This window comes from Haliaeetus albicilla, chromosome 8, assembly GCF_947461875.1.
Source record: "Haliaeetus albicilla chromosome 8, bHalAlb1.1, whole genome shotgun sequence".
Taxonomy (NCBI): Eukaryota; Metazoa; Chordata; class Aves; order Accipitriformes; family Accipitridae; genus Haliaeetus; species Haliaeetus albicilla.
The window spans coordinates 29,884,216-29,909,631 of record NC_091490.1 but is presented as its reverse complement, the minus strand read 5'-3'; the positions used below and the strand labels follow the sequence as shown (position 1 = coordinate 29,909,631).

General features: G+C 36.4%; 1 protein-coding gene across 3 annotated transcripts in view; it reads right to left on the bottom strand.

The window, feature by feature from the left end:
• The window catches only part of BRINP3 (BMP/retinoic acid inducible neural specific 3), a 234,131-nt gene that overhangs the window by 99,522 nt on the left and 109,193 nt on the right, over positions 1-25,416 (bottom strand). For all 3 annotated transcript variants that reach the window (XM_069789550.1, XM_069789553.1, XM_069789551.1), the window contains one exon: positions 7,610-7,800. In XM_069789550.1, coding sequence (XP_069645651.1) covers positions 7,610-7,800 — 191 coding nt within the window. The remainder of the gene's footprint in view (positions 1-7,609; positions 7,801-25,416) is intronic.

The following is a 25,416-nucleotide window of genomic DNA, read 5'->3' as shown; positions in this document are numbered from 1 at the left end:
AAAAAACCCAAGTGCTTGATGTTGTAGAAAATCTCCGGAAAGTAGAGAAAAAAATTTTTTTTAGGTTCTTTGTGTTTCATTAGCCAGTATGTCACCCCATCTTGCTCTGGTGTAAAATCTTTTGATTGATCTGTATTAATTATTAGTAGAGATGGTAGGGCTGTTTTTATTTCAACAGAATTCGGTTAAGTTTTGTTATTAAAACAGAGTTAGCTTATTTTTCACCCACCAAAAACATTTGTTCTCCGGGGGGGTGGAGAGCAGAACTGCAATAAAAACTCCCATTTAAAAAACACTAACTTGAAAAAGGACAGTGTTGTGTGTTGCGTTGGTTTGTTTTGATTAGAAAATGTCAGGAAAATAACCTTTGAACCCCCTCACCACATCATCCTACTATCTTAGTTCTGCTTGATCCCATACTTGCCATGGCAGTTGCTGGTGGGTGTGTTTTGGCAGGTAGAATCCCCTAGCATCCCCAGCCCTGCAGTCTCCATCCCCGCTCCCTGACAGATACATTTTGTTTTTCATGCTCTGTAACTGGGTTGAAATGATTTTGAATGTTTACTTTGACGTAGATCACGTCAGATTACATGTCCCAAGGTTGAGCAAAGGCACGCAGCTGTAGTGATGCGGTCTTCAGTGTAAACGTGAAGGAAGCTCTTTCTGCTCAAAAATCTCTGCATTGTGTTTGTATGGCATCTCAAACATGTGGGTCCTGGTTCATCACTGGTATTCTCAGGCATTATGCTAATACCAGGTGCAATCAGATACATTTCAAAAATATTTGCTGTTCAAAAGATATCTTACAGATTCTGAAAGCTTTTCATCTGTCAGAGCTGATTTAGCACTTGCTAGGAAAAGTGGATTAAAAAACAGAACTCCCCCATACGTTGGTACTCAGGCATCCATGTCACTGCAGAATTGTAACAGGGCTCCCTTTGACACCCAGAACTCGGGGGTTTGTAAAGCAAAGTAACCTCACGAACTCGTATTTAATTTGTGGAAGACAATTTGAGTTTTAAGTTAATTTAGAGAAAACCCATGCTAAAAGAGATTATTCTGTCACATTTGAAACATGGATGATGAATCTTGGTTTTTACTGGTTACAGTCTGCCACCATGAAATAAGCTAAGACGACATCCAAGCATTAGCTAAAAAAGAAGTGTGATTTAGAAGACTATTCAAGGTTATGAATTTTAAGAACTGAAAAGGATTAATGACAGTGAATACTAAGAAAACATGATTATTCAGCATCAGATCCGCACAGCTGTGCTTTCCGCAAGCTCTGAAAGCAGTATTCTCTCCACTTCACAAAATTCATGAGTCAGTTAACTTCACTTTCTCAGGTTTAAAAGAAATAGCATAAAAACATTTGGTCATGCTCACAAAACAACGCCACGTAATCCAATGATTGGTTCAAGAAATTAGCAGAGTCACTACACTGATGTTTTATCACCATGTAGCTGCTGTCACTGACAGATATTCACCGGGGGAGCAGGAGACTGACTCACACTAGACACTGACCTTGGCACAATACATACTAATGTCCCCATGAGCCCTGGAATTTGCAAGCTTATAACTTAGCCTATATATTTAATTCTTTCTAGTTTTATATTAACATGTTTTCCATGATTTGTATTTATAAGTTAAACTAACTCCTGAGTTGAGAAAAATATTCTACATGCTATTTTTCAAAAAATAAGGCATGAAATAAAATATGTATATAGAAATTTACCTAGACACATAACACGTCCATGGCTACTTAGGTTTAAGACTCCTAAATAATACTTTATAAATGGAATTCATAAATTAGAACTTAATTTTGTGTGTATCTTAAGAATATCTTCAGGAATTATTTAAATAAAAAATGCAAATCACCATCATTGACATGGTAGAATTGGAATAATGTTGTAACAACTGTAACTAAATATAACCACCTATTGAAGGAGTAAATATATTTTGTTATACATAATAATACATATTCATATGATTTAAATACTTAGTGTTATTTTCTGCCTCAATTATTGAGATTGTTTTCCTGTACCTACATCTTTGTAATGATGAAAGGATCATATGCCTTGATATTTCATATTTTCATCTGTCGACTGGGTAGCAGGCAGGAAAAAACAGTGATCCAAGCAGTTCCCATCACTTCATGTCAGTAAGTGAGGAAACAGTAAGAAGGCAGATATATCTGAACATCATCCATGGTTACCTACTTAGAGCTCTGTCTTCATACACATATATGTATATTACAAAGGTGTAAAGGGCTTTGGCCTATGAACTCCTCAAAAGTTTCTGATTAAATAGAATCACTCAGCTACAATAGTTGTAAAGCATTATAGTAAAAAGTAAAAAAAAAATTATTATGCCTTTGTGATAAAAAATAACTTAGCGCTAGTGGAAAATCTATTCATGTACGGATCACAGAATGTATCATTAGGGTTTTATCAGGTCATTTTCCCAAACTTAAGCAGATGCTGATGGAAGTGCACAGGTTCAAAAAGTATATAAATTAATGCCAGGCCAGATGTGGTATCATTTCTGTGGTTCAAGTGAATAACAGTGCATGTTAATTCCATACATACCATCTGTTTTAGGTTTTAAAATTTTTCTTCATTGAGTAGACAGGGAGAGAATAGAAAGAGACTATATTTTTGCAGTTTTTTTCTTCCCCTTAGCATCCATAATCTTAAATGCTGGAAAATTTACCTACCTGGGGCAGGGGCAGGGGAGAAGTTGCAAGTCTGATGCTAAATTATCAAGTTTTTTTCTCACATCAGCCATTTGAGACCGGACTCTCTCTCCTTTATTTGCCAATATTTTGTATCTTACCTTGAAAGAAGTCTATAGAAAACAAAGGTCCTATCAGCAGTTAGTGTAAGTGGTCATAAATCCTTCAAAATTCATTGATTCACTGTTTGTTCTACACCATTTGACGATTTCTCCCATCTCTGTACACAGAGTAATATACTGCTTAAGAGGAATATTCATCAGGAGCAGAAAACCTGACCCTCTTTATTCAGTGCATAGAATAGTAAACGTATAACTATCAAACTCACTTGCAGGACTGTAATCAGTGGAGAGGAGAATGACAAGAGGTTGGGATTAAGCTGATCTGCTGGTGCCCATTAAGATTGTCTGTTGTAAAGAGAAATCTACCTTTTTTTCTTTTCATTCTCAAAACCTGCAACATTATCAAGGGATATTTCTTGACCCAGAGAGGTGAATGTATTGATGGTCTGGTAATGAACACTTTGAGCAATTATGACTGACAATAACAGCAAAAATAAATCGATCATCTCAAACATTTAAGATTACCATTTAGCCAATTGCCTAAAAAGGTTCTAGTTTCATAAGAAGCCTTGGCAACCTGCTGTAAATTTGTTTATTCAGAACAGTTAAAATGTTTCCAGGTGCAAGGAGGACTCATTTGCAAAGTTCACTATCCTAATCTTGCAAAGGACCCAAATCAGGCTCACATCACCCAAATGCCTGAAACAAGGGCCTATCATTTCACTGTAGTATGTTACTTATCTGTAATTTCCTCATCATGAAGTCTATTGGTCTGCTGAGTAGCCTTTACATCTATATGTAGGAACAGCATTAAAGTGAACGCCTTTAAAGTGGGATCCACTGATATTTTTGTCTTCCTACACTTATTCCATAGTGGTGCCCCCAGCTTCACAATAACTTCCAGTTCTGAAGATCACTGCTGCACACTATTTTTTGTAAACCATTAAGGTGTACAGCAGCTAATGCTCTTGTATATTATTGAGCAAGCTGGACCTTCATTGCATCATGCTGTATGCAAGCAAAAGAGAAAACTATAAATGCAGAACAAAAAGAGAAAAAGTAATACTGTGTGTTGTCTCTCATTCAAAGGAGAATCATTGCTTTTTGGAACTGCTGGTTGAAAGCTGATAAAGAATTTAGAAATACATTTCATAGAGTCAGAAAATAATTTAGGCTAGAAGGGATCTCTGGCAGTCATCCAGTCCAATTCCCTGCTCAAAGCAAGTCTAATTAAATGAGATGATCAGGGACTTGTTCAATACAGCCTTCTTTCACCTTCAAGGATGGAGTTCCCTTGTATGAGTCCTCTCTTCCCTTTCCTCTACAGCTGTTCTGGTCAGTATTGTCTGGGCTGTGTAAATTTGCAATTTTGCTAATGCAAACAAGATATGTGCTGTCCTAGAGGAGTGGAGGAAAGTGATGTGTGGGCCTCCTAGTGATGGCCCAGCCCAACACAGCATCCCCATTTGTGCACAAAATTTAACAAAAAATGAGCAGCCACAGCTCTCCTTTTCCTGCAGATTTAACACTGCAGACAGTCAGTACAGAAGCAGAAGTTACTCCTGTGCACAGGCATGTGATCTTGCCTGTGAACCCACTGCCGAATGGATTACATACGGTCTTTCTACCATGCAGCTTGAAGCTGTTCCTTATGGACATTTGGCTTACGTCATAAGAAGATAAAATTTCCATAAGAAAAAGAAGCAGCGAGAAATGTCATTTTCCACATTATCTTGCGGCAGCAAGAAAAATAGAACTCCCCAAAGTTCTCGTTTCAGAATGCCCTTGAGGAGTATATTTCTGTGTTTGTGAATAAAGACTTGGGAATGTGTCACAAACAACCATGTGCAAGAGTTTCCTTTATGGTCAAAAAGGGATAATCATGAAAGCCAAATAGTCATAGAGGCACACAAATCTTACCACAGGATTGTTCATTTGCCAAGCTTTCCTTCATGCCCATGAATACAGGTGACTGGGGATTCATTAAAGTACTATGCACACTCTTTTTGGTCTTCTGCTTTTAAGGAGCTACATAAGTGACAAAGCTTTTAGAATAAAGCAACTTGTAATGAAAGGGAACGTACTAATGCATTACTGAAAGAAAAAGATCTAATTACATGTTAATAAAGTGTGGACAAGCATCTCTGGGAATCCCTGTTCAAACTAGCCCAAAAATGAGAACTAACACATACAGGAAAGTATAGGGTTATAAGCTACCTCATGAAAGCATTCTTAGAAATTACTAATTCCCTGTAATTATTTTAATTGAACCAATTTTGCAAAGTATTCAGTACCCATCCAATGAAAATGGAAGGTAGCAGGTGTGCCTGAAATCATGCCTAAAAACTGAGGCTAGGGATCTAAATCAAACCCCATCAAAGTCAGTACAAAAACCCTCTTTGACTTCATTAAGCATTGATAGAGTCCAGAGGTCAACACTGTCTCCCTATGAGTGGAAAATTTTTGCAAGCATATTGCAAGTACTGCATTTTAGGGCCTTTGTGAGGTGGTCTGAAGAGGGATGAGAAAAGGGTACCCTACCCCAGTTTCTCTGAAGCAAATCCTGAGTCTTCAGGGAGAATGTTGAATGTTTAAGCTACAATTTTCAAATGTCTTCAAAGGAACTACCTTAAGTTTTAGTGTTTACTTGGGGCCATACTTCCTAAAAGGTGTCAAGTCTGTAGCTCTTTTGTGATCAGTGTGATGCTGGCGCTTTGGACTTTTAAAGAGCAGCTATTCTTGTGTTAGACTGTTTTCCCCAAGAGGAAATGGGCTGAAGCCAACAAGCATGCAAGAATGTGGAGGCTACCATTCTCATGGAAACTGTAGTCTTCGAGATAAGATACTGGTTTCTGGTGTTGATCACACGAAGGTCGAAGGTCGTGTGATAGATGAAACCTGCAGCGCGTGAACAGTGCATGAACAATATGTATGTGCATGCATCATCAAACTATGCCCTATAAAAAACCATGGAGACAAGCCATGGTGTGTACCCACCACTGAAGAATTGAAGACTGAGGACCAATGGGACGCCGCTGGATCCATGGTGGTGACTATCCTTGCAACTCTATCCCGACTGCTTGCTTGATTTCTGCCTTTTCTTCCATTCTATCCTATACCTACTAATTTCTACTTTTGATACTTTTGATAATAAAACTCTTTTGGGTACACGGCATTTGACCTCGTTTGTGTCTTAATCTCACTCTTGGGATCATATTGAAACCTTCCCCAACGTTGGATCAGGACACCGAGATATTAGGTCCAATTTCAGGTTGAAAATAAATTTCATTATAAGGCTGTTAGTACTGAAATTTATGTTAGTTCATAATTAGCAAATAGATAATAATAATACTAAAAATAATTTTTACCATTGGATAATCCTTGCATTAGGATACATGCTGCAGCCAAATCTTTAATTATTATGCTTTATATTTTAAGAAACATTTTCTTTCTCTTCTGCAGTTAGTTTTTGTGTTCAGATGTGCTATGTGCTGTACACAAGAAAATATATGGTCATTTATAAAAAGTGTACTTTTTGCATGGAAGAAATATACTGAGTAATTAAAAGTAATTCCAATTATTCCAAATTGCTGGTCAACACATGTAATTTGTTCTTAAATTTCTAATGGTAATGTATTTGCTGTAGAAGCACTAGTTCCCAAAATAATAATAAGAATTAGTTCTTTATTATTTTAAATAACTACAGCAAGACAGAAATTCACCTTGCTTCTAGAACAGTCTTTTCCAAAAGGGAGCTACTCTGAGCCATTTCAGTTGTTATAGATCTCAGATATCAGCCAAAAGAGAATAGGAAGGCTGTCATTTCCTTAATATATGGTTAGAATTCAGTTATGAAATGTATTAAAGAGAACCATTCCTCAGGTGAATAAAGGATTTTGACAAGACTGTCCTGCTGGAAGGATACTCAATCACCAGAATTATCTTTAATATAATCACCCACCAAGGGATAAAACTGCATTTCTAAAATGTCAGTTCATTTTGTAATGCCTAGATGGGTAATCACAGGTACTAATTATCTTTCATTCGGAACAATTTATGCTTTCTCTTGAACTTTAGGCCTCTTCACTGGATTTCTTCAATCCATTTGGTGACTGGATCCCAATTATACGTCAGACTACCCTTTCCAAATTAGTCTGTGGGGATTTAGAGATGCAGATTCCATTAAGTTAATAGGAATCACATGGCAAAGCCTCATCATCCCATTTTGAAAATTTAGTCCCACTGGTTAAGTGGAGACTAGTTCTAAAAAGGGTAGAGTGACAATATAGGGACTTCCCAGCAGCCAAGGTAGTTTAAAAGTCTCCTAGCTGAAAATATTTGTTGGAAATAATTGTTACTGGTTTTCTTGCTTCACCTCTGCAGTACTGTAATGGACCCAGATAGCTGTGTAATCTGTTATTATGTAAACTGTTATAAGGGCCTCTTACAGAAAAAATGTCACTCTCCTTCATGACCTCTTAGTGCAGAGAAACATTCCTAAAAGACCAGAAGCATGCACACCAGGAACTTGGGTAACGTACCTCAATCTTAGCAACACGATTTCTTATCTTTTTGTCCTTAAAATTGTTTACACAGCATCAATAAAGCAAAGACTAACATCAGCAGAAGGGGCCACGAGGCTTATAGACAAAACCTGTTGCCATGCTTTAAAGTCCAGCCCAGGGAGGGTTGCTCAGCCCAGCTGCTTTGAGAAGAATGAGCACCACAGTTTTACAGAGAAATCAGTTGTGACCAACACTTTTAGTTCAGTCACACCGAACTCATGCACAATATTTCCAAGCGATAGCCCTACCTCCCAAGGTAGCTGACAGTAGGAAATGTGTCCCATATTTCTTGATAAGGTTTTCTGTGATCTGTTGAAGGGTCGGGCGGCGTCCGAGTAGCCTTATGTTACGGAAGAATTCAGGGGCAAGTGGCAATGGGGAGCCAAGGAAATTTCTTCTTTCAACAGCAAGATTGTTTACTTTCCAGCGGCCAAACTCCCTGCAAAACAAAGCAATACTCATTCAGAAATATGTCATTCAGACAAATGTTCTGCATTTGCAAACTACTCTGCTCTGTTCACTAGCTGGGGGCAACTACCTAGGTATTACAACAGGCCTTAACAGTGATACTCTGTCATGTGTTATAGGCATAGGACAAGCAACGAGTGTTATTTATTAGAAGTGGAGGCTGTACTCCATAACAAAATCATTGTTTGGAAAAAAATAAATAAAAAGTAAGCCTCTTGGGGTGCTGCTGTTCCTGTTGATATGTTTAGTCTCTGATGTGAATACAGCCCTAGAACAACCAGATGGGCTAGAAACTGAAACTAAATTAATAATTTCCCCACATTTGGACCAAATGCAACAAGTGTTTTCATTAGCACAAGGCAAATTTTAAAAATATTTCAAGAAACAGGCCATGTTCTTTGCTTTTTGATGATAAGTCACTTAGGTACATAGCTGGCTAATTTGAACGATTTAGAGAAAGACTATCATACCACATTTGACCTTACTATGGTATTTCCAGTTTTCTGTACTTTTGGCCTCCACTTTGAAGAAATATGCAGACAGTAGGACCAATTCCTAAAAACAGATGACTTTTCAATTGTAGGAGAGAGATAAATGAATTCAAAGGCTTGTACCCTTCCCCTCTCCAAAATAAATCAATGATAGCAGGGAAAACAAACAAGTCAATTACACAGCAATAAACACATCTTTTATTCATTTACTTATCAATTAAGATACCAGATAGAGTTATTAGTGGAAGGCCTCATTGTCCTCAAAATCTAGCCCAGATACACAGCATTTGCAGTAACTTTGCTTTTGCAAGGTACTTCAATATCTGGTTTGGTTACAGACTCAGTACTGTGAGAATTAAGTCCAAGGCAACCTGTGGACTGTGGTTTAGCTACCACTTTGCTGAGTCATTCATATAGCTATGTCAGTTAAGATTTCCCTTAGATAAGATTGTAGAAAAGCAAAAAGATTAGAAAGCTTGAAAGATCCTGCTGAAGGTCCCAGCTAAATATAGTACAACATTGATTTAAAAAATTAACACAGAAGGCAAAAATCAAGGATGCAGCAAGCAAATAACATTGGAGGAATATCTGAAACACAGCAGTTGCCCGTGGCTGAATGACTAGGATAAGCTATGTAATACATAATCAACACTAATATTTTTTAGTACTTTTAAGTCCACAACTATTAGTAGAACCTAGATAAATACATTCTTGTATAGCCCTTCTACTTTCCAGCATCCTCCTGTTTCTCTTGCAGATCCAAACTGTCTTATCCTCAGTCTAGCTTATATTTGCACGGATAATAAGTGACAATTGGCTGCAGCTCCTATGAGCTGCCTTTCCTCTCAGACACATTCTTGCAGATGCCATTTTTTATCAAAAACAAATTGGAAGAATTATAGTAAAAAGAGCTTTATGTAACTTACCTGAAATTTAATGCAATTTACCAGTCAAGAGCATAAGACTAAACTGAACCCCACCGTTTCTTAAAGACTCTGCACATCACCAGTGTGCCTAAATTAGTATTTGGAAGTCGCTATTTGATAGGTGTGGGGTTTTTTCAACTTAGTTGTCAGGTTTTAAAGTTTTCTGTCACAAGTTTACTTTCCTTTTAAGAAGCTATAAAGCCAATAATCTCTTTTTTCAGCTTTTATGGAACTACTGCATATTAGTAGAAAGAGATGAGAAAAATTACACACAAACATTTTTTGTCTCTAAAATAAAAAAAAAGATTAATTGGGCATATTGACTACATTAATGCAGGCACTAAAAACAGTGAATTAACCTGCACTGTAAATGTACTTTTCAATTGAAAGAAAAAAGGAACAAGAAAAACAGGGTTTTATTTAAATTCTGTGCTTTCTGGGCATATTTGAGTGGCGTTTTTCATTTGAATACATCAGAGAATATAGGTCAGTTGTAGTTCCTGAACAGACCATCAAGACAGAATTGCTTTGACAGTAAGAAAAGAATACAAGCTCTATAATGTAAAACATTCATTTTATACCTTGAAACCTTTTCTTCTAAACTTGCTATCTGACTAATTGTATCAAAGCTGAGGTTCAAACACAAGAATAACAGAAAAGTTGCAATTCTTAGAAAAGTTAGTTTGCTGCTACCCTTCATATGATTTTCATTCTCAAAGTTTTTAAGGACAGAGAAGACCACCATAATCCCCTCACCTGCTCGCTTTTTAATGCAGTAAAAGGAACATCACCAAATGGCTCTTGCTGTCTATGTCAGCAAGTTTATGACTGAAGAAGAAACCATTTCCGAGAAAAACATCTCATCCTGACTTAAAAGCTGATGCTGAGGATTTCTCAGAATTTCTCAACAAGCTGTTGTAGTATTTAACTACAGAGAGTGCTTTTTTTTTTTTTTCAGTTTGAACATTGCCAATTTCAGTTTCTAATTTTTGGAGCTTTTAATACATGTCAAGCAGATTAAAAGTTTTTCTCAGTATTAGGTACATTCTGTGTAGCTAATTACAGCTCTTGTCTGAATCTCCTCTTAACCTTGAGCTAAGTTGATTGCCTTCTTTTGTGTTTCTTTGTGAACTGTGGTTTTAGATGATACATCTTACAGCTCTTCTCCAAAAGTGGCAAATGATTTCTTAGAAGAGTAAAACTAGAAATGATGGCCTCATCCATACCAAATTCAGAAGTATTTCCAAGTTGAGGTCCTCCTGTTCTACTAGAAGTCCTTTATTTACTGAATCCAGGGACTAAGTTATTCTAGCACTAGGAGAAATTTTTCGGCTTACTTAAGCAACCTTGAGTTTCTTCCACAGTTTTTGCTATGGAAAGACTGTTTTGCTAAACAAGTAGGCTAAAACTATTTTAAAAGTTTTGGCATTCTTTTATGATTCAGAGTGTATAAATGGAAACAATTATTAATGCAGCAAGTAATCATCCTTTGAAATTCACTGCTGAGGAAACTGAGGGAGTAGAATATGGAAGCTGGATTTTTTTTAAAAAGATGACAGTTTCATAATTCTGCCACAGACTGAGTTGAAACTTTTAGAGAACTTACAAACCAGCTTTCATATTTTCCTGGAGTCTTTCTTAAATGAAGTGTTTTGGAATATGGAGAGATGAAGACCTAAACCCTCTGGGAGAGACAAGAGGAAGCTTCATCTCTGAAGATAAAAGAGGGACACAGGACACTAAAAGTGAGCTGCCTGGCTGCAGGAGCAGTGATACCTAGATGTGGACAAGGAAGAAGTGATTAGCAGCTTCTCCAACAGGAAAGCTGAGGAAAGATTTCAGACTTCAGAAGTAACTGGGTTTATGAGAGCAAAGTGTAGCAGCAGGGAAACCTGAGCTGGAGTTCAGGGAGGAGGGTTCACGCTACATTATTTCTAACATGTTGAGCAAGGAGGCTTGCACAAACACTTTCTGGGTTCATGAGAGTCACTAGTAACTGCTATCCTAAAATTAGAGCGAATTTATTTTTTCAGAAATATCACTATAAGTAAAATCATATCCTTATCTTCCTTTTATATGGCTTATGTAAATATGTATATTTATATATCTATACATATAAGTTCCCTTTCTTCTCTGGATTTCACCTTGCAAACAACAGTATATTCTCTCCTATTTCCTTCTCCCCTCTCTTATCACACAGTAAAGCTCAGCCTTTATTTACCTGTTTGTCTTGCAGTCATTCTCTCTAACAAAAACTCTCCAGTCCTCAAACAATTTTTGTACCAAATGTGCATTATTCTCCTTTGGAAATCATGTTCCTGTCCTCTGCCAAAAGCAGACTAGCAGGCCTGACAGAGTTAATGATCTTCTTCTTAGTAGAGGAAATACTGCCTTCCAAAGTCACTGGAGTACCATTAATCAGAAGAACACCTCCCACAGAATAGCATAGCATCAGTGCTGGCTGCTGGTCAAGAAAACAATTATGCACTGAATACAAACACTAGAGGTATTAGAAGCTTATTCTTTCCTCCTTTACCTCTTCTTCTACTGTGTAAGAGCCAAGAATAGCAGCTGTCATGGTGCTATCAAGAAGCTAAGATTTAATAGCATGTGGTACTCCCTGTGCTGCCCATCTATTTCCAGCCCGAACAATATGTTAACCATTGGATAAAGTTCTTTAATGCTCAGGGCAAAGCCTGTTGTTGAGAAGGATGATGGCTTTGAGTTCCTGGGCTTGCACAAGAGAGAGGAAATAAGTCAGTCTGGCTCCTGGGATAAAGTCTATAATGGAACCGTGTAATCATAAGTAGTGCCAGAGGCCATGGGCAGCATTCTCTCCATCTTCCTACATATCAGAACCATGGATTTGTATGTTCTACCAAAACTCTGTTTCCTGGCTGGTTGGCTAATACATACACAAGAGCCCTGAAGCCCAGCAGTGGCAATTCTGACCAGCTGTACTGCATGCATGCCACAGCCTCTGTCTGCTGAATGGGGTCTCCTGCCATTTGTTCTACATAGAGAAAGTTAGGTTGAACAATGATCACTCAGGAAGCCAGTGTGGGGTGAAAACAAGCAAAATTTAAAATACACTTTTTATTTCAACACTATTTCTTTTATTATTTCCTACTATTTCTTATTTGTGTTACTATGCTGTGACATTCAGAGTGATGTTTAACCTAAGAATAATGTTCTGACAGGAAACACCCCTTAGTAGAGTATTGTACAAGTTGTGGACGTGTTTTTGTCTTGAAAGAAGCTTAAATTGCAAGTGGATCTGAAAGTAATTCTAGGGCAGCAGGCCAACAAGGGCTGTCAATGTCTTGAATTTCAAGCCATAGCTTTTTTTTTTCAAATGTGTATATAAATTATACATTTTCTTCTACCGCTGCATTAATTTCAATACATTTTAAATCATATAATATAAGGAGATATAGGGAAAGCTTTCTATAAAATATCTAGTTGGAGGAAATAAAAAAAAAAGCCACTGTACTCTAAAATTGTAGTGTGTAGAAGATTTAAAATGGGAATATAGCCTCCGCTATTGCAGATTAGGTCACAGCCTACAAAGAGATTTACAGTGAGTCTGATGGATTCTTCTTAACCACAACAGTCTCTCCTAAGGTCAGCCATAAACAAAATTGAGCCCAGGCAAAATTAGCAATGTTAAGCCTCATTGTAACTTACGTGTTTTATAAAATACTAGTACCGGTAAGCATAAATGTTAACGCATAGTATTGTGCCATAGCTGGGAAAGCACTCTTGGAAAACAAACTTTACATCTTTTTTAATACTAAAGACCTCTTCTGTGTTCCTTTCTCTTAACGTCTTCTAAATGAGACAGCTCCATTCTTGGATGGTGAGAAGGTGACTGTTTCAAATGGCCTGGAATGACAGTGGGATTCTGAAGCCAGTATTTCCCATGCAGCTGCAAGTTAATCTGTTGGCAGAACAGCTCAGTGGGACAATATATGGTGTTTTTCTCCGCCTACCTTCTTTATAAGACCGAAGATTTCTTAATGCCTGAGGCCATAGCTTGCATAAGGCCAAGATGATATAAAAAGAAACTACTACCATATTAAACTTCAGAAGAAAAAGGTCAACAAAACGTTATAATGCTCATGATTTGCATCATGCACTGATCTGTGACTAGGCTTATGTAGGCTGCCAGCTGCACAGACATAAACCAAAGACAAGCTCAACTGCCTGGCTCTGATAGGGTCATAACACTATCAACCACATTTCCTCTGTTCCATTCAATGTAAAAGCTATGTATAGCTATAGCTGTTGGGGGAAATTGTACATAGGTTAATTCCTCTATAAGAGACAGGCTTAGAGTGGATCATACATACACCACTTGGCCCGAACTACACCATGTTCCTACAGATTTTTTTAAAAGAGGATCCTATAGCAGAAATATCCCATTACCTTCTGGCTAACTACTGGCAGTTCTACAACAGTAACACATAAGTATGGAAAATATTTGTTAGCAGAAAAAAATGACAAAAATTGGCTTTTAAAGAGAAGATTCACCCAGATGTGGCCAAAACCAGAATCAGGTAATAATAAGCAAAGCTGTGTTATTCACAGATTGTCAGGTGAAAAAATTCTCCTTACCAGCACAGATCATAAAAATTTCAATGTTTATTAAGATCAGTTAAGTGATAGAGAATCTGCCACAATCTTTACTAAATGTTTGTTACGGTTGATTTTTACTATTCAAGGTGAAGAAGAAGGGAATCAGTTATATCTTGACTGAGCAGCCTTCTGAAAATATCTACCTTTGTACAGAAACATGGTAATAGGGACAAACACTGCAATATGGGCAAAGTAAACATAAAAGTTTCCCTTGACAGGAAGAAGAAGAAGGGCCTGATAATATAGAATACATCTTATCTGTGTCTTTTAAAATTGTTAATTATTCAGACATCATGATTAAAGAGAAAAAAATTCAAGATATAATAAGCTTCTTGTAAACATATTTCCCATTGCTAAAATGGAAAGTTTTTCTTCATAAACCATATCCTCATAATTGTCTGGCATTTTCCCAAAGTAAAAAATGGAAATGTTTGCTGAACACATAAGTATTTTCCATAATATTATTACATTTATACTGTTTTTTACCTTATAATGAATAAGCACTATCATTAGGATTTCTTTTTATCTTAAATACTATTCCTTTGAAACATCCTAGGAATATTTTTGCTTTTCTATGCCTTTTCCATCGTATCAGTTTCCTAGCACTTGAAATTCCACTTCCAGAACTAGAATTCATTAGTATCAGCTTCACTATCTTCTTGCATTATGCATATGTAATCTGTAGAAATCGATGAACAACTTTAATAAAAAGTATATACATTATATACCTAGAATGTACTCAGATGTATTTCTTTTTTATGACTATTCATAGTAAGATTATCTTCCCAGATACTGTGATATAAGTGATGTGAAGCATCTCACCTGCCATGAACATCAAAGGGTTTGCTACACAAGAAGGTGGCTTTCCTTTTGTCCACGTCTGATAGACATTTAGTGTCTATAATATATGTAACAAAAAAATTTCTCCTCTAATGAAATCTGAGAGGGAATTATTTCTGTATCTTGTCTTGTGACTTTGTGTTTGTCTTTTACCTACAGTTTGTGATACACTTCCAAACACTCTTGTGAACCTTCATTCAGAGTCTCACTGTTCACATATTTAGCTATACCTATATTAATGCAAAGGTATTTGCACAAAACTAACAGCTCTTTGTGACTTAATCTTGTTTACCTTCTGCCTCAGAAGAAGGTCAATCACCCAAAGAGTATATATTTATAGCATGAAGAAATGCACTTACTAGGAATATGTTGCAAATTGCACAAAAGATAAACAGCAAGAACAGGCAGAGTACAAACACTTCTGAACTGAAACATGTTTGTATGAACTATCTGTCTAATAGTGAGGAACTGGTGAATTAGCTTGTAAAATTGCACCAGTTTGTGCAGGCTTCTAAGACAAGCAAATAATTCATTAGCCCTACATATGATAATAATTAGTCGCAGAGAGCAGAGAGGAAAGGGAGAATTCCTAGTAAAACCTACCTTTGCCTCTACTACATCTGAAATGGAGAACAACTGGGGTACTTAGGAGGTGTTTCTTACAGTCTGAGTAAGCAGAACATATATTTTGCAGCTTTTTTATATTTCTGGGGTTTGATTATATACATATGCTCTGGCCAGTAGGTGTTCTTTCCTGTGTTAATGACAAAAATGGTACGGATTCACATCCTGCTAAGACGGTGGCATTTTTGGAGTCACAAGTAGTTGTCCATCCAATTAATTATGAAGAGTCCAGGTCACTATTCACGATCACTGGTTTATATATTTATTCTTCCCTGCAAGAAGTACTGATTTCATGGTTTGTCACATGTCCTAGAGGGATAAGACTGTTCATTCTCCCCTTGACAGTACCAAGAGAGTTTCTAACACCTTGCACCCGCATTGCTCAGGCTAATCCAGCCCTTCTACAGTCTTGACAAGCTCAAAACATCATTTTTTCCCAGTTCACATCTGCCCATAGGAATAATTTACTATCTAGGCAACAGGTTTTATAAAATGGTGCATTTGCTTAGACTTGCAGAAGACTAATGAAATCCAAAAAATTCCTCTGACTTGAAGATTCTTGCATTTCTTTCAATTTATTTTCAACCATTATGAAAGCTGATGTTGTCTAAAATTCAATGTGATAAAAAGGTATGGATTGAAATTTTGTAAATGTGGTATAAAAACTGTTTCCTGTGTTTTCCACAATGCACTGATTACCTTTGCTCTGTTTCCCAGAACACTTTTGGAGAAGCAGGTATCTTACCTATAGCTAAAACAGTAGTTAACCTTTAAAATGGAGAGGTCTGCCTTGGAGAAGAGGTTTTTGATACAATAAGGAAAAGAGTTATGAGAAAGAGAAGCAGCAAAGTATATTTACAGTCTTTTTGTCTAACCTTAAGAGCCAATAGATATTATGGTCTTGTTCCTGTAGTTGATTGTACATGAAATGAAATGAAACTCAGAAGTCTCTGGAGCTCTCACTGAGGAGGGGCTTGATGGATTGGACTGTACCTGTCACTGCTTCAAAATCAACAAGAAAATTGGATTATTCTTCCTTCTCTTCTTGTCCTGACTAAAATAAAAAGAATGGAACCAGATCTCTTGTAGAGATAAGGAAGAAAGTTGAATCTGTGAAAGTGTTTTAGTGCATGAATCAACACACAAAAATACCATTTGTGAAGACTGAATCAGCATAAAGATCTGTTGGAGAAAATAAATCATAATAGAGGATTCATTGATACAGTGTTGATGGATAGTCCCAGATGAATCACAGGGGAAATACAAACTGCTAAAATTCTTCATCACTATGTGCTACAGTTCATAGTCTCAAAGTCTTTGAAACATCTTTTATTACTATTTTTATAATTTCTGTTTCAGAACTACAAATTGATCTGTTGTACTGGGCAATAAAGAATGCATACAGACAAAACCAAACTGTGATAAATAATTTAAAATTTAAAAGTAGTATTTCTTATTCACCCTATTTCTCATTTAGAAAACTGATACACAGCAAGGCTAAGGGTACATAGCAATGTGAGCAGGCATGACCTCCTTCTGTCCATACTTTGGAGCAGACCAAAAAGCTTTATGATCTGGACAGCGTGGCAGGGACTGTGAGCTCTTAAACCCTTTGAAAACTGTTTGTTTGTTTATTTCTAGGATGTTACTGATGCTCAGTATTGGCTTAGGCTTGGTGCCATGGAGACACCAAATTCCTGTCTACTCAAACCAAAGGCTGATGTTATTCCTGCTTGCCTGGAACTAGGAAAAGGTACCTTAAATGGTTGGCATCAGACAAAATATATATTCTCAAATAAATTCTCAAACAAATACTGATCCACAGCCATATCTACAAAGCTATACATAATGTCTAGAATTGTTCTTTTTCCAGTAAGAACGTCATATAAACTTAAACAATCTTCTGTAGTGTAGATTATTTGGCTCATTTTCTATACAATTTTTAAGTTTATCCTTCCAAATACAAGACTTTTGTCTCCCATTTACTTCTACGCCACTCTTGCAGAGTGCATGCCAGAAGTACTATTTACAGCACTGAGAGATGACAGTTACTTAACCTGCACTTGAATTTATAAAGGCAGTTGTTTCTACCAACACTCTGGGATGAGACTGGATTTACATGAGTGTAAATCTCACAGACATATGCCTAAACACTCTTTTGATATTGTGAAATATAACAACTACACTATTGCTGCTTGTAGCAATTCAAATTGTTGAAAGCAGTAGAATGTAAACCAAAATATTTTCTGAAAATACTTCGGTGTGTTATTTGTTTGTTTATTGCTTAGCTCTTGGGGGAATGTGCTGCTGATCTTCTTTGCATCTAGATGTTATCCTCCTATCTAAATGTTGTTTCACTGGTAGCAGGAAATGCTCAGATCTCTACTTGCACAAAAAATAAAGCCAGGTATTCTTATTCAACATATAAAAATGTTTCCATTTTATTTTCTACCACAACAAAGGATGCTTCTGTTTTAGGACAACTATTTGTATTAATTCCAAAATAAATTTGGAGCTTTGGTTTATTAAAAATGGTCCTGGTGTTATTCTTTTTTCCAGTGGTGTAGATTGCAAATATCTCTAAAGAACCAGTGGAATTACAGCAGTGAGCTGAACAGAGAATCAGGGCGATAAACTTGTCAATATAGTTCCAGATTACAAACACAGAGCTTTCTAATGCTCTTAACTAAATAAAGTGTTGAATGGGAGTTGAGTTACTAATTTCTGCAACAGAAACAGTTAAGCCTTATATATTCTCTGAAAGAATAAAGCCTATATATCTGTATCATTTCAGTTTACTTTCAGTCCTTTTTGAATAACATGGATGTAGAGATTATGCCAGGTGGGGAAACAAACGTAGAAACAAAACTTTCAGGACTCTACGACTTGTATAAAACTGGGTAGGTCTGCTTGTCATACACCATATAACACATAAATTGGAGACTTTGTATGCATCTAGATCTATTCTGAAGCTCAGACTACATTAAAAAATGCTGAATAAGATACTTAATCCTTCTACAGAGTCCAAATATGAGGGGTTTTAAGAAGCTTCAGATAGAACGAAGCTCTGATTTGAATTTTACTATTGTAAAACACATGTATTAAGGATGCATTATTATAAAATTTCTGTGCATCTGCATCCATTTCATTATCCCTCACAACACCTTTGTAGAATAGGTCTGAGAGAAAAAACTAAAAGTGATTGTGGAAAAACTTCAAGTGGGATATAAGCACCAGTGGGAGATAAAATATTATTTATAATGTCATATAATTATCATATACAACATAAAATTTATTTATAATGCCATGAATACCAACACAGATTGAGAAGGAGCGAGACTATATGCACCCAACAGAGGTTGGAACAAGATTTGCAGAAGAGGGACATACTTTACAAACAACAAAGAGAAGCGATACTTGGCATATCATCACAAACATTTAGCTGTGCTCAGAGTTACTCTGTCTTTATAGTAACATGGTTGAGCAAATGCCTGTTCTGTATCACTGGTATGTGTATTAACAGTGTCATAACTGTGCTTGAGGTAACATCATCATCATCAGAAATGGTGGCTTGTTAGTGTGAGTGAAAAGACATGTGAGTGCATCTGTACTGGTGGTTCATGTTTGGTCAGCTTGCCAAGGTCAGAAGACTTTCTTTCTCTTTTATTCCTTTTTATTCATGAAACAGGAGTTTTAACATGTTTGAGAAGCAGTGTAAGCTCTCCAGGTCAGTTGCAAGAAGAGGTGTAATTATTGAATTAAAATTAGCAAAAAGATTATTACCTTCTAGGTATATTTTAATTTGAGATTGATTAGCCAATAATTTCAAATTATTAGCCACAGTATAGCAACTGTGTTTAGGACCCCATTCTGGCTGCTATTCTGCACCAAGCTTAAGATAATGAGGACCTAAATGAACATTACAGTACTTCCCTAGAAATGTTGCTTAGGAAGAAACAGAATGCAACATGGCTGTACAGATCTAGAAATAGAACAAGATTAACTGGTTTTCCAATCCCTATGCCCAGCAGACGTGATGGTATTTGCATCCAACTTCTTTGTGTAAGGAGCAATGCTGGGCAATTACTGGGGATTCTGTTTTGGCCACAGTAAACTTAATCTTAGCTATTACTGTCTTCGCCAGAATGATTTGCATCCTATTGTAGAACATGCCAGCTTTGCAATGCTGCCATGAAAAAATACTGGTGCACCTCCAGTGTGTGCTGTTTCTCATAAATCGAGATTACATGTTAGATATTGCCCAGTATTTTATATGTAATAAGAATATGTTAGAGGTGTGAGGATAAATGAAGTAATCTATATTGCAGCTATGAACAATGGCAGTGCATTACTACAAATCTGTTCAAGTAGGGGCCTGTGGTAAGTTACAAAGTCTTGCCCCTCCAGATTGCCAGCCTGAGTACAGTTCAATGTGGTAACAAAGCATTTTTGCTATCTGATGGCTGCCTAATGGCCAGTGTGAAGGGAACTCCAGCTCCAGTTCCTAGGATAAATGTATATATCTCACAAACATATTACAGGAGGAAGCTAATCAGCATATTCATAAATACTTTCACTGAAAACAATGCAGCAAACAGGTAATACCAGGGTTTGCTCTCCCTGTTTCAGAAAATGTAAGCAGTGGAAAAAAAGGATGGTTGAAAAATCTTCTGTCACCAAGATTAATGCTACTTTTATGTTGCTTGTGCATTGAGTTGCCTTGGTATAAGACTGTTCTGTTACACATATTGCTGCTTTAGCATGAAACTCACACAGCCACCAACATCTGTAGATATGTTCATCTTCTCTGAGTTAGACCTACTGTGGGGCAGACAGTAGTGATTCTTGATGTGTCTTGGACAAGGTCAGAGTGAGTTACTGTACCATATGTGTGGAACAATTTGCTTCACCCTTGAACCAGGGACCAGATTAAAGAGTGTCAAAAGATGACGATAAATTAGGAGTAGAAAATGCATAAATAGCTGAACAGCACAGAAACAGAAATCTCCTTCCACGAGACTCCTTGCCTTACTTTTCCTGTGAGAAGTTGCTTACACACAAACAAAGCTACAAAAACACAACCTCCCTATCTCCCCTACAAGTCAGTTAGTTCTCTACCAGGTAGGAAGAGATAGAGGTAGATGTTTCTTCGATTTTCTAGCAAGAGTTCAAGCATGGTGTCATGAGATTAAAACAAAAGCTTAGACAGATAAAATAGAATTATCTTCTTGATTTCTCCTGCTTTTTGCTCAACTTAAACTTGACAGTTCTTCGTGGCTGAGATTTAATTTCCCTTACTACAGGGTAACCATAGAGTGGTGAATAACTCTTTCCTCCTGCAGGGGTCACAGACATCCACATCCAGGAGTGGTCTTTAGCAAAAGTGGCTTCACCCCACTGAAACTAAGGCAGAAAAAGTAGAAAAGCAGGTTTCAAAAAGAAATGCATAGCTTCCACAAGAACACTGGGTTTCCTCAGATATACTTTGGGGAGTTAGAAGTGTGTTACATGGAGCCTGTATACTGTTGCCTCTTTGGAGACAATCTTGTCTTCATGAAGGCTCCTCACTGGCACATCATCTCCTTTGCTATGACTGAGTTGCAGGGAAGTACACACTGACATAAATCTGGCAAGAATTCCAGGCTCCATTCATAGGTCTTTCTTTTTTTCCAAGGAAATTAAGGCACAGAGAGAATGCATGGATAACCTGATCCAAATGTGGATGAGACAAAAAAATGCCCTTGATATGAAGAATTAGGAAGCACTCTTGTATCCAACAGCTCTGACATAGTCATGAATCCTTACTTCCTTTCAGGAGAAACTTGACCCAGTAGCAGCTGCAGAGATAGGAACAATCACTTTCTTCACCACTTTAACCTAAATAAGATCACAAAATTCACTGCCAAACTGAGACTATTTAAATGCTAATTGGGACAGCAGGTGATTTCATTTCCTCTCTGATTTTTCCTTGAAACAGAAATAAAGAGAATTGCAGCAATCCAAGCCCCTCCCCCCTTTTTTATTAATGAAATGCTTGGGTTTTTTGTAACTGTTGTTCCTATGCAGTATTGCTGTATCATGTGAAAATTAACACAATTACTGAAATTGAAGGAAGTTAGAGGAAAAAAATATCCTCCACATCTTTACATACATGTCATACTAAAGTTAATTTACTGAACCAATTAAAAGTTAAAAGTATAAAAGGTACAAGTACTTAATGTGGTTATAAATCAAACACTTTTTACATACATAGTAATTTTTAATCTGTTTGTTCTCTCTTTGGTTAATAGTTTAGTATAGTTTGGCTTCTGTGAGAAAAATATATATCATAAAACTTAGGAAATGAAAATTTTGGTTTTGTAGTGGAATTTTTGTAGTATTCTGTATATATAAATGGCACTTTTACAACCGAAATAAAGAGAAAAGATTTTTACATAGAATAATTTAAGACCTAACTGCAGGTTTCAACAATCTTCTCCTTTGCCACGGAAACTCTGTAGCCCCAGTAATCATCATGAAGTGCAAAAACTATGTGCTATGCATCAGCTAGGAGTCTTTCATGCTGCAGTTTGATCGATTAGTATCCATCTACAGCCCCAATAAATTATGAAGTTTTTGTATATCTTTCTACAGGAAGATTGATTACAGTCGTTTGTCTTGAATGTAGGAGTAGGACCTAGATCCCTTTCAAAGGGTACGTTGTTAGTGGTACGTTATCAGTTTAGAAGGCTTTTATATGTGGGATCCTACAGAAATTATCCTGAACCTGGTCTTTTTAAAAATTTTTATTATTGAGTAGGATGATAGAAAGTTTATTCATAAAATATGCAGACAATATTAAGCTGAGGGCTATGGCAAGTGCTTTTGAAGATTTATAGAAACCAGACAAATGGTTGACAATCAAGAAGATGGAATGTGATAAAAAGCAAGCTACTATGCTTAAAGAAAGAGAAAACACATATAAAATAGATAATTAAGCAAATAGAAATATGGTAAAAGAGAATAGATTAAAAAAACCCTACACCTAAATCTGCTTGGAAATCACTGCAAATATGGCAAATTCTTACATAAACCAAGAATATTTTACTTATGACAACAAAATATCTATGTCTCTTTCCAGAGTTCTGCTAAGATCTCAATGAGAACAGTGCTCCCAAAGAAAGATTAAAAAAAAAAAAAAAATCTGTTTAAATCCTTTTGAAAATAACAAGGAGATAAAAAAAAAAAGAAATTCCTTGTTAAGAAAGGTTGGACATTGTTTTTTTCAAGAGAATACAAGCTTCTGGAGGACATGACAACAGGCTGCCAATATGAAATGTTATTCAGAAACAGGAGGTGAACAATTGCTCTGCTGGGGAAAACAAGCTTTATTTGCGGCAAAGAAGGCTGAACAAGAGTCCTGTCTCAGCCCTACATTTCTGCAAATCCAGCACTGTAAATCTGAGTAAAACTATCGTGCTGCCTAATGCTGTCATACAACTTGCTGTATTCCCATTCTGCTGACAGCCATCTATTATCTCTTATTTCCTACTTAGATTGCAAACATTTGCCAGCATTGCAAGCATTTTGTGGGCACCTTCTGTGTCTGTACATACTCTGGTATAGGGGAGTCGGCGATTCCCAGCACACAAATTAATAATAGTAACAGTTATTTTGCTATCCCTACACAATAGCTCCTGAAAAGAGTGTAGAAACATTATCACTGAAGGAAAATAAGGAACTGTCAGCAAAAGAATTGGGTTTAATTATATTTTATGCAGGGTAAGGATTTGATACAAGTTCATATGAGAATATGTAATAAAAGAAATTTTAAAGTGCTAATTATAATTGTTATATTTCATAAAGGATTGATCATGTAATGGATATTGCAGTATGCAGGGATCATTATTCTGGAATGCCAGAGTGGAGCTGTAGTCCAGTCAAGAAGGTTGTTTCACTGAAAATGTCAAATATGCAGTATCTACTAGCTGTTTCAGTATTTCATTGGATTTACTATTTGTAGATAAAATAGTTTGTTTCAGTGATATTAAAAATATTTCAAGATTATTTTTTATTCAACTAAAATTTTTTGAGAATAATATTTTTCCAAACCTGATACATTTTGACTCAGAGATAGAAGTTGTGTAATTAAAAGTAATATAATGTAATTTTTATCCTCATGGGGTTAAAAATAAGAAAAAAACAGATATATACGTATAATTTTTTTTATTATTAAGATTCTAAGTCTACTTCTAGATAACTAAGTTATCATTTCATCTTAAACCCAGGAAGAGGAGAGGAAAAAAAAAGTGTATTCCCACAAATAGCAATAGTCAGAAAGAAAAATTGCCACTCATCTCTGAAAACATGAAATTGTTTTGTCTTCGAAGTCACAGAAAGTGGAAAAGTTGGTCCTATGACAGCAGGTATACATGTTGTCCTTCACATATAGCCTTGCCCTTACAAAATAATCAGTTACTCCTGTGTGATTTGAGGGAAACCTCACAACAGAAAGTTCAATTTGCATGAATTGTTTTTCTCCTTCGGCTCTTACTTGGGTTATGTTGTTGCATTCTTCTAGAACATTTTTCAGTAACTGCTTGAAGCATGACCATGTAAAGTACTAGTTTTGTTTACATCTCTGCTACAAACTGCAGTGCTGTCTTGACAACTAATAGTGATTATACAAGTCATAAAAAGCCCTACAAAAGTTAAATTACTATAAAAACCCATAAGGATTATTTCAGGTGAATGCTCTGAGAACAGGTGATTCTTTAGAAGCTGATGTCCTCAGTGGGAAGGGAAACAGAAAGAAAGATGTCTCTTTCAAACTGGAGGAGGATTATTTATTAGGAAACCGTATTTCCAGACTTTCTGCAGAACAGCTGTGGGTCTTTAATATACTACAATTGTAGTGATATCCTGCCCTTTCAGTCCCACAGTTAGTGATTCAAATGCGCCTGTAACTCAGAGATGATAGCTACCCTGACAGCTGGAGATAGGGTGACAAATAGCTCTTCCAGTTGAGACATTGACATAAATGAAATGTGCTGCCAGGGGAGAACAAAAGAGAAAGCATGGATAAGCAGCAGCAAAACCCATGTGAAGGGTACAGTCCTTCCACTGCTCCACTATCACTAGCACAGCAGTTTTAGACTGTGCAAGTTGGCTGTGGTAATTGTGATCCCCTGATGGGATTGCTGTCTCACTGGAAACAGAGTGGATTGATCTTTCATTAAACATTTACAAAGCTTACAAGCTAGCTGTAAAGGATGAAATGGGAAAACATGGTAGATGTGCTAAAATTTACACGAACATCCTGCTTTAGATCTTTTATGACAATATCTTGTGAAAGTGTAACTGAAGTGCTATTTTAAGATTCTAGTTATCTTAAATAATCTTAAGATTTTTTTTATCAAATATTTTTCTACTGTATTTGTTCAGCCAACAGCTGGGATGCAAATGGTTTTGTACGATGGACAAGATGGGGCATTGAAAACCAGATCTGTAAGAGCTCTTACCTCATTTTCATGGGTGACTAAGCATACTCTTTATCGGTTTTTTATATCCTTGTACCTTTACGCAGTAGCAGAATAAATATTTTCATTTTTCTAGCAAGTATTCTGGGATATAAAATATGTGACTAATCAGTATGTACATGACCTTATGATGTTTGGGAAGGGGCTTTAGGGACTTTAATAACAAAAACTGTTTTAACTCAGTCATATAGCCATTGCAAATTGCACTTCTTTAAACATAGAGAAAAACCTCTTTGAGCCTCAGTTTTCCCATCTGGAAAATTATAGGTATTGAGACATTTATTCCTTACACATGGAAGTCATAATAGTTCTATTTGTAAAATATTCAAAGTGCAATTGTGTACCACTGTAATCAGAAATGTCTACACTGGGAATATAATTAATGCCTTTCTTCAACACAAGAAGAGTAGAATTTTGTAAGAAGTTGCTCAGGAAGAACATAACCTAGTAAATGAAAACTAGGAATATTTGCAGAGGAACCTATTCACCCACTTTTTTTTTTTCCTCTCTTTGCTCTCTAGAATTCAGGATAGTAAGATTTTACATCTCA